The sequence below is a fragment of the Mustela lutreola genome, chromosome 1, assembly GCF_030435805.1.
Source record: "Mustela lutreola isolate mMusLut2 chromosome 1, mMusLut2.pri, whole genome shotgun sequence".
Classification (NCBI taxonomy): domain Eukaryota; kingdom Metazoa; phylum Chordata; class Mammalia; order Carnivora; family Mustelidae; genus Mustela; species Mustela lutreola.
Window position 1 is genome coordinate 188,902,247 of NC_081290.1, and position 15,569 is coordinate 188,917,815.

Genomic DNA, 15,569 nt, shown 5'->3' on the forward strand with positions numbered 1-15,569 from the left:
TGGAAGTGCAGATCCTCTGATATGTTTCTCTAAGCTTGTGCTCATGCCTGCCTTCATTGTTAAAAAGGCCACCCTAGCACACACCTTCCGCTTCTCTGCCTAGATACCCACAGGTTCTAACGGGCCTCTCTGACACTGGTCCTTAACCCCTAGAGCCCCTTCCTGCCATCTGTCCTCCTACTTCAGGAGTTACCTTCCTAAAACACAAGTCCAGTCAAGCCTCGTCCTCAGCTAAATATCTTTAAGATGGTTTAAAATCCAACTCAATTTTCACTCTGATTCAGCATTCCCAGGGGAGGGGAGACGTCAGCAAAGGCTTTGTTGCTCAGGAACCAAGTCCAGCCAAGCCAGCCTGAGAACAAGTTAAGACTGGGGGATTTGGACTTCAGAAATGAGCTTGAATTTATTCGAGTTTGTTTTCATTTTATCTTTTAATGTATTTTGGTTTTCTCTAAATTTCCCAATCGTTTTTTTTTCCTTTGGAAGAAGGCACAATCCTGAGCCGGGGCAGGGGGTTGAGCGTGGGGGCAGGGAGTCACCATGTCTTCAGCTCTTCATTCCAAGCTCCCACAGCAGAGCTCATATTGCAGTGTGGACCCGTCTGCTTCCCGAGGGAGCTGAGAAAGAACTGGAATGGGATAACCTGGAGGAGGCAGGACCAGGACTGGTGCTGCGCCTGCTGGTCTGTGTGCCCATCTGCCCCTGTTCTTTCCTATTCCTTGCAAACCGAGCCTCCCTCTTGCTCGGGTCCCCATGCCCCTCCATTCCTCAGAGAGAGCTGTCCCCATCACTGACACTAGCGGATTTATTACCCTCCAGGGAAGTTAGCTGTGATCATCCCACTCCCCTTTCAGTGACTGGCTTAGCAAGAGACATGTTGCCCCAGTGTTGTCAACAGGAAATGAGGATGAATCAGTTGAAGGGTTTCTGGGGAAGGTGTTTTTCACTCTCGAGAGATGCCCACAGGAAGAGACCCCCTCTCTCACTGGGAACTCTGTCCTGTCTGGTGGGATGCCTAAAGCTGCAGTCATTTGGAGATCATGGGAGGCACAGCTGACAGGCGGAGGATGGCAGAGCAGAAGGATGGGGCCCAATGAGTTAAGCAACCTTGGAGCTATGCTCCTCAAGACTTATTGTTATGTGTGATAATAATACACTTAGTAGTTAAATCTTTCTTTAGTTGTACTATTCACAGCCCAAAGCTACCTGTCTGCCACAGGCATGTGATGGAAAGTATAGAAGATATGGAGGCAAGAAGGCCTTGGTTCGCTTCCTACAAGATGCATGACCTCCAGCAGGTTGCTTTAGCTCGCCAGACCTCACTTTCCTCACCTTGAAAATGGACATGATAGTTACCTCATTGGGCTGCCGGGAAGGCTCGGTCACACTTACGACTACACATGCTACCCATGTCAACTGTGGCTGCGGTTCTGGGTGTGACAGCAGTTCTCACCTCACAGTGGCTTCCTTCTGGCTCAGGCCTCCCTTTTGGGGGGCACCGAGTCCCTCAGGGATGCCTGGGTCCACCTGAAGCGGCCAGCACCTTGGTAACTAGCAGGCCCCTGCCATTTCCTAGTGCTGCACATTTTAGGAAGCGTTTTACAGTTAACTTGCTTCTTACAACAACTTGATGTGATCAGTGTCCCCATTTTATCACGAAGAAACAGGTTCAGGAAGGCTAAGTGACTGGCCAGTAACGGACAGGGCTGGGCCATGCTCTTCTGTTGTGCCTGCCAGCACCCCTTTACTCTGCGGACCTGCCCACAGGACCCATTTCCTGACTGCATGGTCCCCTGCGCGTGTCCCTGGCCGTGGCTCTGGAGGCAGCTCTGAAGCGAAAAGTGGGAAGCTCCTTGCAGGGAGGGATGATGCTATCGGACCTTCAGATTCCCTCGGGTGGGGGGGGGCGACCTTTGTCAAACATGCAGAAGAGCTTATAGCTCAGACCTTGCATCAGCACAGGATGCAAAAGGGCAGGGACGGGGGGCGGGGAGCAGTGGTTCCCATCTAGGGGCTGGATAGGTGTATTGTTCAGAAGGTCTGGAAGGGGCCAGGCTCCGAGCATGGTCCCCGCTTGGCCTGCACACACATGAGCAGGTGGCTCTGCCCGGAGCTGTCCCAGGAAACCTTGATGGGGGGATTAATGGCAGGAAAAGTAGGGCAGGCAGGTTGGTAAATATTTAATTGCTCAGAGCTTAAGGCAGGGAGGGGGCCCGATCTGGTGGAGGACCAGGGCTTAGGGAGAGTGGGGAGCTGGATTAAACCGGTCTGTTCCCTGGGCACCGGCTGCTCTGGGAAACTCTGGAGCATCCCTTCCACCTTGGGACCCCTGCCTCAGCAACTCTAATCCTCCAACACCTTCTTCGGAAACACACAGGAGGGGACCCAGGCCATAGGAACTTTGAGAAAACTGAGGCAGTGAGGGGAGGAAGCCAGGATGTTAGCAGTGGCTGTTGCTTTAGTCCCCAAGCTGCCAGCCACTCTTCACAGGAACCAACTTAAAAATAGAGCACCTGCCTCCGAAGGTTGAAGCGTCAGCTAAGGAAGGGATGGTGTTGGGATGGGTGAGGAAGAAAGTGGAGGATGGAAGCAGGAGCCCCAGCTTCTGGATGCGGGGTGAGAGGTGGGGGGAGGGGAGGCGCTCCAGACGAATGAGGCCCCCTGGTGGTGTGCATTTCTGGGCCCCAGCTGGGAGTCTGGCCCTTTTCCCAACCTCTTCTCTGCTGGGTTGGTTCAGCTCTCCACCTCCCCCACCATCTTCCTTTGTCACCCCAGCCTGGAGGGTTGGCTTGTGATCTCTGCTTTTCCTCCAGTTCCGTTCCATGAGGAAGGGCTTTGAGATCAGAGCTCCGAATGGAGGCACAGCCCATTCTGTCCCTGAGAGCCTCCCCAGAGCACCAGAGTCCAGGGCCTGGCCCATTCTGGGGCTTCTGCAGGATGGCTGCCAAGTCCCTAAGCCAAGATGTGAGGCGAGATGGCCCTCTCCCCCTCCCCGCCAATCCAACCATCTGTATCCAGAGGAAACCAGGCAGAAACTTGCATCAGAGCAGATGCCACAAAAAGGATGCTCTTGAAGGGGACGGGGGAAGAGAGACTTTATCAGCCTCTGACCTGGTGCTGCAGGGGGAGCCAAGGGAGCAGGTTCCCGTCGCTTATATGTTTATGCAGGAGTCCCAGAGCATCTGCTACCACCAATGGCAGTCTGTGGTCTCCCCAGGTGGGGTCCCAGAGTGCCCAAAGCCACCCTACAATGACTCAAAGGGACAGGAGACAGGATGGTGCCCTGCCGTCACCTTTCTCCTTGGGCAGCGCTCGGCAGCAGGCCCTGGGGGAGTGTGGCGGGGGTGCCGAGGCCGGGCTGGGCATGGCAGAGCGGACTTACCGTCCTCCTTGGTCTGGATGCAGAGCACGCCGCTGCGCACGCCGTCCCCGGCCTGGGTGTACGCCAGCACCTGCACGCTGTAGTTGGTGAACTTCTCCATACCACGCAGCTCTACCCGCTCCCGCGTGGTGGTGATGTTCTGCATCTCGCCCCACTCTGCCAGAGACAAGCAGCCTCTGAGTACGGCCCGGGTGGTGTGGGGCGTGCCTGGTCCCCCTGCCGCTGGCCCTCTGCCAGCCTGGGCTCCACTGGGCTCAGACTTCACCTCCATGGTAGTGGCAGCTAGGGGGACTTGGCCTCCAGGAACACGGGGGCAAATTTGGGGCACCGATCCCAGGCCTCATCTCTCCCCAAGGGGGTCCAACCAGGGCGAGCCGGCCTATGCCTGGCTTTGGCCCCAGTGACCTTGCACCAAATTCAACCTAATACTCTCCCTGGAGTATTGGAGAATATTTCCATCTCTCCGAGCACCCTCCCCCTCCTCCATCCAATCCCCTCTCCCTGCGAGGGATCCCAAGCGTGCCGTACTCTCAGTAGCATAAGAGCTAAGTCCCCTTCCCTTCTCCCTACCCCTGAGGACACCCTCCCCAGGAAGAACCTACAAAAAGAATCTGGGACAGGCTATGAGAGGAGACAGCCTCCGCCAAGAAGGGTCGGGCCTTCCTCCGGCTCAGTGAGGACCCGTCATCTGACTCTGTCAAGGGACTTACTGTAGGCTGAAGGAAAGCTTGGGGAGGGGGTCCCCTGGGAAGACCATGAACTTAGAAGGAGAAAAAAAGACAGGCTGCTGAGTTGACAGCTGTCCACTGAGACCCCTGGGCTTTCAGAAAGACAGGCGCGGACACTGGCTGAGGACAGGCTTTGTAGAAGCCCGTAGACCCAGTCCAGGGCCTCCCTGGGGACCTGCTGTGGTCAGAGGGCCCGGCCCAGGGAGGACAGTAGTCTGCCGGGGCCCAGGAATGAGAACACCATGCCCAGCCAGGGCAACTCCAGGTCAGTGCAGGAAAGCCTCAGAAACCCCAGCAATGGGAATTTTTTTTTTTTTTTTTCTTCAGGAAATTAGAAACCAGGGTAGTCAGGGTACTCAAGGACTGGAGCCAGAGAAAAGACCCAAAAGGAGGTCAGTATGGCCAGTGAGCCAGGTGCCTTTGGAGATTACAAAGGCCAATGACTTCCTTACCTTAAGGGGCTGAGCTAGGAACACTGTGGGTTTAGAAAAGAGGAAGCAAGTTCTGGAAACCGAAGGACCACCCCTTATCTGGACAGTACAAACGGGGGGGCTGTGTCAGAGCACATGAACTAGGGACACCTCCCAAGACCCAAGCCCTGAGCTCCAGGCAACTGTGCTTTTGGAGGAGGCCGTGGCGGTGGTGGCAGGGAAAGGCTCATGCTGTCCGCAGTGCATCTCGGCATACATACGGAGAAGGGGTGAGGGGATGAGGAGGCAGCTGCCCTGCAGAAATGACCACAAGCTGGAGCTTCCAGTCCTCCAGGGGAGAAGGGAGAGCCAAGGGAGCTGGGGGCAGAAGGCTCAGGAGCCGGGGAGCCAAGCTCGCCGTGGCCCCCAGTAGAGCAGCTTCATGGTTTGGGATGCTGGGCCTCTGGCTTGTACAAGCGCAGGCTTTCCTGGTCACTGCAAGGCTCCCATGTACCCAGCGGGCAGGGGCTCGGTATGTTTGTGGGACTACAGAAGACTGCCTAGACCAGTGCATCCCAGGGCAAGGAAGGCACCCCTAGCGTTGGGCCACGATCTTGGGTTTTGTGCACCTGCCATTCCAGCTCCATTTCCTGCTCTTCTCCGGATCCTGGGCAGACTGCCCACCTCACTGCCTGGCCAAGGGATGCTGCACTGTCCCCCCACCAGCTTCTGGTAACCCCGTTTCCTCACCTTCTGGCCTCGGTGGTGAGGATGAGCCCCAGGTGCCCCCCCTTGCTCCACACCCCTCTGAAAGCAGTGCCTTCCTGACACTTTTTAACCGCCCCGTCTGAGTGCCAGGGACCCTGCTCAAGATCAACATGTTACATCAGAAAATCACAGACACCCCATCACACCTGCAGTCATTCCCAAACACATGGCCGTCCAGGAGCAGCTGATGTCCCTCCCCCCAGCACAGAGGTGACCATGTATCCCACCACCCATCCTGGCCGTGGCTCTGGCTGGGACAGTGTATGCAGAAGAGAGGGGCTGGGCCTCCACTTGATATCCTTTGGGAAGATGCTCAGCTCTGATCATCTGTGTCTGGTCTGGACACAGACCCCCAAGGAGCCTACATCTCTCACCCCGAGACACAGCTGTTACTCCCGGGACACTCACCCCCATCCACGTAGAGTGACCAGAAGATGACCCGGTAGCCTTTGAGGACGCCATTGAGAGTGCTGCGTGGGGGCTCCGACCAGGAGATGACGGCCACATCGGAGGTGATGGACAGGGCCCGGACGTTCTCGGGGGGCTGGCTGGGCACTGCAGGGGGCGGGGGAGAAGGGTAGAGTCCAGTCAGGGCATACAGCCTGACATCTGTGTCCCAACCAGGAGAACATGGGAGGAGCTCCCGATAGAGTGAGGAGAGTCTGGGCTGCGTGGTTGGGAAGTGAAGCATTTCCTCTCCTGGATTTGGATGAAAAGAGGTCTTCATAGCTTCGGTTCCTTGCTCTCCAGGTGGCACGTTCCCGGTTCTGGGTATGTGCTGAGGGCACAAGGTGATGAACACAAGGCATGACCCCATGGGGATCCTCCAGTGGTCACCACAACCCAGGAAGTTCATCTTTATCAGGTTGCAGAACCTAGAAGATCGCCAGGCCAGCCCTGGGTCTTATCTGATGGCTGCTGGCCCGATGTGGCATCTGACCAGGTGGTCTGAGCCCAGCCTCTTGGGCCCCGTGAGTCCTTATGCCAGGCTGAAGGGAAGGAAAACAAGGTAGTCCCTTCATCTTGTTGAAGGGGAGAAGGTTCCATAGACACCTTTAAGTTTTCTGGTACCATTACACATTTGTCCCTTATCCCTGCACATCAAAATGCCTCAGATGATGAGAAAACATTTTATGATAGCAACTTAGGTGGCCCATTTTGCCTCTAACCCTCTCCCCTGGAGCGCTACCTTGGAGCCTAACCTAAGTTCTACACTCCAGAGTTGGCCCTAGTGCAGGTCACTCTTTCTGAGATGGCAGACGGTGGGGACGCCAGATTCCGGGAGCCACTTTGTTTGGAAAGAACTTTGGTGGCACTTCCTGCTGGCTTCCCAGGAGCTGGGGCCAAAGGGAAAGGCCAGGTCTGCTTTGCTCAGAGAGGGAGAAAGGAGGCACAGGCTGGATGGAAGGTAATTAGATCCCACTGCCCCACAAGAGGCAACTCTAATTTTTATGAGCATTTAAATGATAATACATCATCCTAACGATCCTCTTTGAGAATGATTATTGTTTCATATTACTTAGGTGTAAAAATATAAGCACCATGTAATTAGGGACCCAGTGTAATAAACTAATACAGATCGCCCGTTCGAACAAAATGAAGGTAATATAATTATGGAAAAGACACTATTGCTAAAGCAGGGCCCTTGACTACCCCAGGAGGAGTGCTAATATTGCCAGGAAACGATCAGGATCTGACAGGCTAACGAGGGCCTTAATTAAGTATGAAAAACTGCTGAGCAAATGCTGCTGGAAACTTCTTCCCTCTCTCCTCTTTTGTTTTGAAAATGACTCTACAGCCCATGCTGATCTCTCCCTGTTGGAAATTCTAGGTCCCCCACCCAGAAGCGGGAGCCTGGGAGGTACTGCCCTGCTGGAGGCCTGGCCTGGCTGTTTCCTGGCCCCGGTAGACAGCAGTCAGGGCTGTGCGTGCTGTGGCTGTGTGGGCCTGGGGCAGCTGTCCCGCCTTCCCCGGGCATCCCGGGTCCGCATCTTTTGGTCCTATATCCAGCCTTGCTCCAAAGCGAGAGAGAGACAATGGGGCACAGGAGAGAGTATAGGATTCAGGATCTGACCTGGATTTTGACCCCGGGCTCTGTTCTTTAGGTGATAGGTGATTCCGGACAGGCTTTTTAGCTTCCTTGAAACCTGGCTCCTTTGATGGGGAGCGCCCTAGCTATTGGCGCTGCGTCTCATAGGCAGGTGCCCCCCTGTGCCAGCATTTCTTTGAAATGCAAAATTTATTCAACCTGCTAGCAGGAGCTGGGTTGGGGGGAGAGCCTAGCAATCTGTTTATGGCCTTCCAGAAGGTTCTGATACACATTCAGGTTTGAGAACTACTGGGTCAGAGCACCCTTGGGATAAGTACTGTTGGTTTGAAGAGGTAACAGGTTGACTCCCCTCCACCCAGCCGGGCCTGTGGTCCAGGGAGGTGCTGGTTGGGGACGGAGTCGGTGTGGAATGGCGGAGGCCGAGGGGGCACTGGTTGTCTTGTGGCTTCCCACGTCCCCTACTAGCGTTCTCTGTGTCCCTCGGCTTGCTACGTGTTTTTCCCTTTTTCTGAGTTCTCCCGTTCCCCAGGGGCTCAGTGCTTCATCCCAAAGCCCAGCTTGGGCCGCAGAACCACTGAATGAGAATCTTGGGAGATGAAGCCGGGGCATCGATATTTTTTAAAGCTTCCAGATAATTCCAATTTGTAGCCAAAGTTAAGGACTGCCAGCATGAGCTAATCTACTTTCAGGTTTCTGACCTGATATATCCTTCCTCCCAGGGGTGTCTACACTTTTAGAGAAGATGAACTAGGGAGAAGGCATTGCTTAACCTTAAGGAGTGACTGCCCCGCACCCCCCACCAAACATGGGACTTTAACTCACGACGCTGAGATCAAGACCTGAGCTGAGATCAAGAGCTGGATGCTTATGCCTGGGTGGCTCAGTCAATGAAGTGTTTGCCTTGTGCTCAGGTTATGAGCCCCAGGGGGATCAAGCCTTGCAGTCCCACATCTGGCTCCCCGGTGGAGCCTGCTTCTCCTTCTGCCTGCCCCTTCCCCTGCTTGTGCTCTCTCTCTCTCTCCCTGACAATTAAATAAGTAAAATCTAAAAAAAAAAAAAAAAAAAAAAAAAAGAAAGAAAAAGAAAAAACCAAAAAACAAAAGACAAGAAAGGAAAAGAAAAGAAAAAAGTTGGACACTTAACCTACTGAGCCAGCCATGCCCTCTAAGGAATGGCTTTCTAATAGTAGAATGCATGAGTCCCCTCCCTCTGCAGGGGCAGGTCGGACGCAGCAGCGGTTTTAATCTCAGACTCTGGAATTGGGTTAGGACATCAGGAAAGAAGCTTAGGGGAAACTTCTGCCCTTTGGGGGGCCACAGGCATCAAGGGCCATGTCTCCTCTTTCAACCTCACACAGGCTCAGGTACTAGCTGGCCCTTCTCTGTGCTTGGAGTGCAGGCACATTCCTGCTTCCTCCTAACGTTGTCCCCCTGAAAGCTGGGCCCTGTCATTTACTCATCAGAGTGTGGAGTCCTCTCTGGTCCTCAAAGGATCACATTTAAAGCAGTGGCTCTACACCTCCCACCGCTTGGATCTTGGCATATTTTAAGCCCTGTCTCTTGTTCGGCCTCTCAGATAGGCAGTGGATGGGTTCCAGCCCAGAAATGCAAAGGTAACTTGGTTTCTGCCCTGTTTCCAACCTGCAGGTTGTTGAGGGAGAAGAAACAGGACCAGGGTGTAGAGGAAAAGGGCCTGGGGAGAGACAGGAGTGAGGACCAGAATGAGGGAGAGTCGGGTGGATGAGAGGCAGGGGCTCAGATAGGTGGAGCATCAGCAGGCAATGGACGACTCAATGGGCGGAGCATCAGCATGCAATGGACAGAGCGCTGGCCAATGGACTGAGAGCTTAGGGGTGCTCAAGGTCCCAGCACCTCTTGAGGAGCTAATGGGTCAGAGGAGCTGGAGGGATCCAGGGTGCCTGTGTGCCTCATGGGGTGGTGACGGGGCCCGGAGCAGTGGGAGGGCCCCGAGTTGTCGCTGGCAGCCCTGGCTCTCCCGCCCACCACCGCGTGCTCGTGTCCTCACCGTCCTCCAGCGTGGTGGCATTGATCTCGCTGGATGAGGGCCCCGTGCCAGCCCGATTGAAGGCCTGGACCACCACCCCATATTGGGCAAACTTCTTGAGGTTGTCCAGGGTGTAGACCTCGCTGTCCCCAGTGGCCTTCATCTCCACGATGCTGTACTGCCCACTGCTGCCAGGGCTGTTCTCCCTGTAGCCAATTTGGTAGCCCCGTATGACGCCATTCTGCAGCTCCTTCTTGGGCGCCTGTGAGCGGGGTGGGGGAGGGGAGACAAAGACACAAGGGGGCTCAGAGACGATGCTCTGAAAGCCAAAGGAAGATCCTGTCCCTCTTCAGTTCCCAACCCTTCAAAGGCTCCCATCTTATTTGGGGTGAAAAGCAAAGTTCTTACAAGGGCGACGGAACCCTGTACGACCTGCCCCGTTACCTCTTGGGTCCATTTCCTCTTCCCCTGGCTGCCCCTGCTCCAGCACATTGGCCTCTCGCGGTTCACACGGGGCTCACCTCCACTCCAGGGAGACTCTCTTTCCTTGCACTGCTGCACAGCTTCCCTCTTCACTTCTGTGGTATCCTCGCGACCACGCCCTGTCTTCATGAGGCTTTCCTCATGCTCTTTATCTGAGATCGCTCCCTCCCCTCTGTACCATATTTTTCACGTTTCTTCCTGGCCCCCATCACTTCTTGGACCCACTTTTTCTTCCCCAGGCTCTCTTTTTCTCCATTGCACTTAGCATCACCGGACATCCTATATATTTTACTTATGCGTCCCTGTGTTCGCATTAGCATATAAACACCATAAGGATGAAAAACATTGTTTCGTTTGCTCTTTGCTGTGCTCTGTCTAGAATGATGGCTGATACGTAGCAAGCCTTCAATACACAGTTACTGAACGAATGGAGAGAGGAGCTGATACGGCTGTTATCTGACATGGACTCGGGAGCCTGGGAGAAATGGAACCGCAGACAAAAAGTAACCAAATGGACAGGAAGATGAGCAATTAGCTTGAGTAAAAAGAGAATCCCAAGATGACGCATCACACCCTCCCACCCCCTAGGACAGCCATTGTCACCAAATGGAAAACAACACGTCTGGGCGATGACGTGGGCCAACTGGGCTCCTGCACAGCTGGTGGGGATGCAAACCGGTGCGGCAGCCGTGGTCAGCAGCCTCCCAGAGTGAAACACGGAATTTCCATAGGATCCAGCAGTTCCGCTCCTTGGTACGTACCCCAAGAAGTGAAAGTGGAGACTCAGACACAGACTTGCACACCCAAGTTCATGGCAGCATTATTATTCATCATAGTCAAAAGGTAGAAACAACCCAAGTGTCCATTGATGAATGAACGAATAAATAAAATGTGGTCTATGAAGTCAATTGAATATTATTTAGCTGGATATGCCTATTGTTCAGCCAGAATGGAATTCTGACGCAGGTTACCATGTGGCTGAACTTTGAAAACATCACACTCAGTGAAATAAGCCAGACACAAAAGTTCAAATGATGTGTGATCCAGTTTCTATGGAGTCCCTAGATCAGTCCGCAGAACAGCCACATTCATAGAGTCAGAAAAGAGACTAGGAGTTTCCAGGGGCTGGGGCGAGGAGAGGAGTACTTATCAGTGAACGGGTGCAGAGTTTCTGTTTGGGATTGTGAGAAAGTTCTGGAGGTAGATAGCAGTGATGGTTGCATACACAGTGAACATATTTCATGACAATGACCTGTGCACGTAGGCATGGATAAAATGATAAAAATGGGCCATATATTTTACCATAATTCCAAAAAGAAAAAAAAAAGAGTCCTTGACTTGGTGTATGGCCAGTCCTTTGGAGCACGTGGCTAGGTCTCCCCGGACATCACGGCTAGGGGTTGGGGTCTGTGGGGTGGGGAGGCCTGAAGCCAGCCCCTAGACAGACAGACAGAGATGGATAAGACACGTGGTAAGAAGGGAGCATTTTGGAGCTCTGGCTGGGCTGGTGGTAATGAAGGACTGGTCCCAGTCAGCTGGGAAGACAGAGTAAACACCAATGGCATGAAGCTCGGACTAGAAAACCTACTCTTACTCCAAGCTTCACCTTGAGAGAGAGAGAGAGAGAGAGAGAGACACACACACACACACACACACACACACACACACACACACACTCCTGATATATCTCACATTCTGACCCATCAAAGCAAACGTCCTAATCCACCTACCTACCAAAAGTCAGAAAGATCCAGACTCACAGATAGAAACCAGCTTCTTGAACAAACAGACTCGCCCATCTATAAATTGAGAGAGCACCCACCCCAGTGCACAGAAAAACAACTCAAATCAGGGTTTTAAAGACAATGAAGTTAATTGAAAAGCCCACCTTTTATTATACTAAAAAATAGTGAGATCAAAAACAATTAAGTTAGTAAAACAGTCCCACTATTTTTTTTTAAATTCAATGAATGTTTTAAATGAACTGCATTTTTAAGCTCACTGTTAACTCAATGAAATGAAGTTTTTAATTTAACGTAATGGTTTTGAACTCACTAAAGAGGTGTGTGTGTATGTGTATTTAATTGACTTGACTTTTTGTTAATGCCTGAATTAATGTTTTTCAGCACTTGGGCAGTCCTGTTTGCTAGTTTGTAAGTGAGAAAATTCCTGCATTCTCATCTCTGCCCGTGTATATCTACACACACACACACACACACACACACACACACATCTATTATAGACACAAACATATCTTCAAGAGTGATACCCTGTCTTCACAGTGATGCACATTCTAGAATTACACACACATATCCATAATGCCATGTGCTGATATACACAACACACGTGACCACAGCCATCCATACCGTGATAATGACAGACACCTGTGCAGAGCACCATGTAACATTCTCACATCAATGTATACTGACCGAGGTCCGGGATGGACATTGAGGGACACGCTGCTGTATCCATATGTATGTATTCACATATTAATACAAATCTTGTCTGATCTTCCTTCCCTCTCTCCCTCTTTTCTCTTTCTCTACTCCTGTCTCTCCCTCTCCTCTCCCTTCCACTGCTCCCCTTACCCCCAACAGGCACACTCAGGACTTAAATCAATCTTAACAATATTTCTCTTGAAGCATTAAGAAATCAATAGGGCTGATTGCAAATTTATGTCATAAAGCAGTGGCGATCCATCTCACGGAAAGAGTCTTAAAATGAAGTGACTTATCTTTCAAGTGAATCTTTATTTTTCATTAATCTGTTTCTTGGTGTTAAAAAAAAAAAATCCCCTGAGAAGTCAGGCCAAAATTTATTGATGGGCTGGTTCATTCTGAAGTTCTAACTTTCTAATCAATTTTATTTTTCATTATGAGACTTTGGAGAAATAAATCTGATTCTAAATTTTCATCGACCTCCCGGTTTGAGGTCTGTAGCCAAATGGCTCAGTGTTTTACATATATACTTTCCCCGCCCCCACCTCCTGGCTTCCGGAGAGTATTGCTGGGACTTGGGTCCAGAACCAGGATGCAGACAGACTTGGGGTTAGATTCTAGGCTTCACCCCCACTTTCTGAGGGAAGCCTTGGAACCCGGAGCTGAACCTGAAGGGAAACCATGGCTCTGGGCAACTGCTAGGTAGGCTGGTTCCCAGGAACGACCAACTGCCCAACCTGTGCCCCATTTCCATCCTGGTCATTTCTCTAGGGAAGGAAGGAACCAGGCATTGCTGTGCGTGTGTGTGTGCATGCATTCACACATATGTAGAGTGTGTGTTTTTTTTTAAGGTTTTGTTTATTTATTTGAGAGAGAGGGAGAGAAACAGGCTCCCTGCTGAGCAGGAAGCCCAATGTGGGGCTCCATCCCAGGGCCCTGGGATCATGACCTGAGCTGAAGGCAGACACTTAACCGACTGAGCCACCCAGGTGCCCCAAGAGGGTAGTCCCTTTAAGGGAAATATCACTAAGCCCTTTTGTGGAAGGTCCAGAGGAGGACTGAGCGCCTGATCTTTTCCCATCAGAAGTTAGAGCCAGAAAAAGAGTTTGAAGGTCTGGTCCCAGACGTGGGCAAGGCATCCCCCATGCCCCAAGCCTCATCGTTGAGATGGGAAAACTCCAAGAAGAAAAACATGTATGAGCCCTAAGAAAGCGATCTGTTCCTGAACTCCATGCAGTGGACTGGGGCTCCAGACCACCTAGCAGGGGCCCCAATCCACTGCATGGAGTTCAGGAGAGGGAGAAGCAGGATCCTTGCTGAGTTGGGAGCCCGATGTGGGATTCGGTCCCAGGACCCTGAGATCATGACCTGAGCTGATGGCAGATGCTTAACTGACTGAGCCACCCAGCGGTCCCTGGACCACGTACATATAAGTTCTGCCGCTTTCACTACTTGAATGGTTGCGGGCAAGTCACCTTACATCTGTGCCGGGATCTCCTCTGGCAGATGGGGATACAAATATCTCTTCTGGGTGCCTTCCAGGAAGAGAGGGTTAGTGTAGGAAAATACTGGAAGCCTGCAAGCTGAGTGCAACAGGCCACTGTCAGGACTGGAGGCCCTCGTATGCCCAGGGCCAGAGTTTCCCAGGACAGGGTTTATTGTCCTGCTCAATGTTATTCTGATCGGTTTCTCTGCCCTGCTGTGGGACAACCTCTAAGAGTTTTTCTTCCTTCCTCCCTTCCTCCCTCTCTCTTTCTTTCCTTCTTCCTTCCTTCCTTTCTTTCTTTCTAGATTTTTATTTACTTGACAGAAAGAGACACAGCGAGAGACGGAACACAAGCAGGGGGAGTGAGAGGGAAAAGCAGGCTTCCTGCTGAACAGGGAGCCAGATGCAGGGCTCAATCCCAGGACCCAAGATCCCATGACCTGAGCCAAACACTTAATGGCTGAGCCACCCAGGTGCCCCTAAAAGTTTGTTTTCTTTCTTTCTTTCTTTCTTTCTTTCTTTCTTTCTTTCTTTCTTTCTTTTTTTCTTTCTCTCTCTCTCTCTTTCTTTCTTTTTTAAAGATTTTATTTATTTGACACAGAGAGAGAGATTACAAGTAGGCAGAGAGGCAGGCAGAGAGAGAGGAGGAAGCAAGCTCCCTGCTGAGCAGAGAGCCCGATGTGGGGCTCAATCCCAGGACCCTGGGATCATGACCTGAGCCGAAGGCAGAGGCTTAACCCACTGAGCCACCCAGGTGCCCCCCTAAGAGTTTTCTTATGTGATAAGGTCCTCAGACACCCTGTAGAATTCATAGGTCTCTACCCCTTCACAATGACTGCAGAAAAGACTGGTCTGTTTTTTGCAGCTCAACCATCCCCAGAGGAGGGGAGGGCAGTTATTTTCACTCTAGTTTTATCAAAGAGGAAACCAAGGCCTGAAGACACCAAGACTCCTGTGTGAGGTCTCACTGGGAGAAGATGGGGGGTCATATCACCATACCTCCCAGCTCCAGGCACAGGGCCAAGACAAGGGAAAGCCCCTGTCCTGTCTTCTCCCATTATTCACAAGGGCCCCTTGAGCTTTGTATAAAATCAAATCCAACTCCTGACCTATTACAACATGTGGAGTTGGGAAGAGAGGCCAGTGTGGTGGAAAAATCATTTCCCTCTCCTTGGCACTGCCAAGTTCTTCATCTCAACCCAGCTACTGGCCTGCCCAGGGACAGAGGGAGTAGGGATTGGTGGGAGGACCCAACCCTTTATTCTCCTGTCTTTCCTCCCCTCTGATTTCACCTGTTTAGCAAAAAAAAGGCATGAGAATTCTAAGAGACTAGAGACCAGCAAGCTTGCCTGGGCTTCATTCCTGGGTTGAGGAGGGAGCAGTCATGGAGGCAGTTAGCAGGGAAATGCTTTTGATTTTGCTTACCTTCCAGGTCACTTGGATGCTCTGTGAGGTTACTGGCTGCAAGGTGACATCCATGGGGGGCCCATCAGGAGCTGGTGGAGGGAGAAACAACATTACAAGTCAAATCTTGGAAGAAAAGAATCCTAGGTCCTTACTCTCATTCTCCTGAGCTGGAGGACTGCTAGGGAACCGAGGAAAAGCTCATACACAAAATCAGAGAATCTTTGATTGAGCCCCCTGAAACAACCACAGGGCTTACAGTGCCTCTCCTTTCTCCACGATTAGCTGAAAACAGCAAACAACGACAATGAGATATTACTATATATCCAGCAGATTGGCAACAAATTTTTAAAAGTCTGATAGTCTCAAGTGTAGGCAAGGGTGTGTCATGGCAGGAATTCTTACATTTACATTTA

General features: G+C 51.9%; 1 protein-coding gene across 1 annotated transcript in view; it reads right to left on the reverse strand.

Moving 5' to 3' along the window:
• Positions 1 to 15,569, reverse strand: part of DSCAML1 (DS cell adhesion molecule like 1) — a 337,984-nt gene that overhangs the window by 24,054 nt on the left and 298,361 nt on the right. Inside the window, exons 16-19 of the mRNA XM_059181885.1 lie at positions 15,175 to 15,245; positions 9,364 to 9,604; positions 5,697 to 5,843; positions 3,383 to 3,538 (exon numbers count right to left, since the gene is read on the reverse strand). Of these exons, the coding sequence (XP_059037868.1) occupies positions 3,383 to 3,538; positions 5,697 to 5,843; positions 9,364 to 9,604; positions 15,175 to 15,245 (615 nt within the window). The remainder of the gene's footprint in view (positions 1 to 3,382; positions 3,539 to 5,696; positions 5,844 to 9,363; positions 9,605 to 15,174; positions 15,246 to 15,569) is intronic.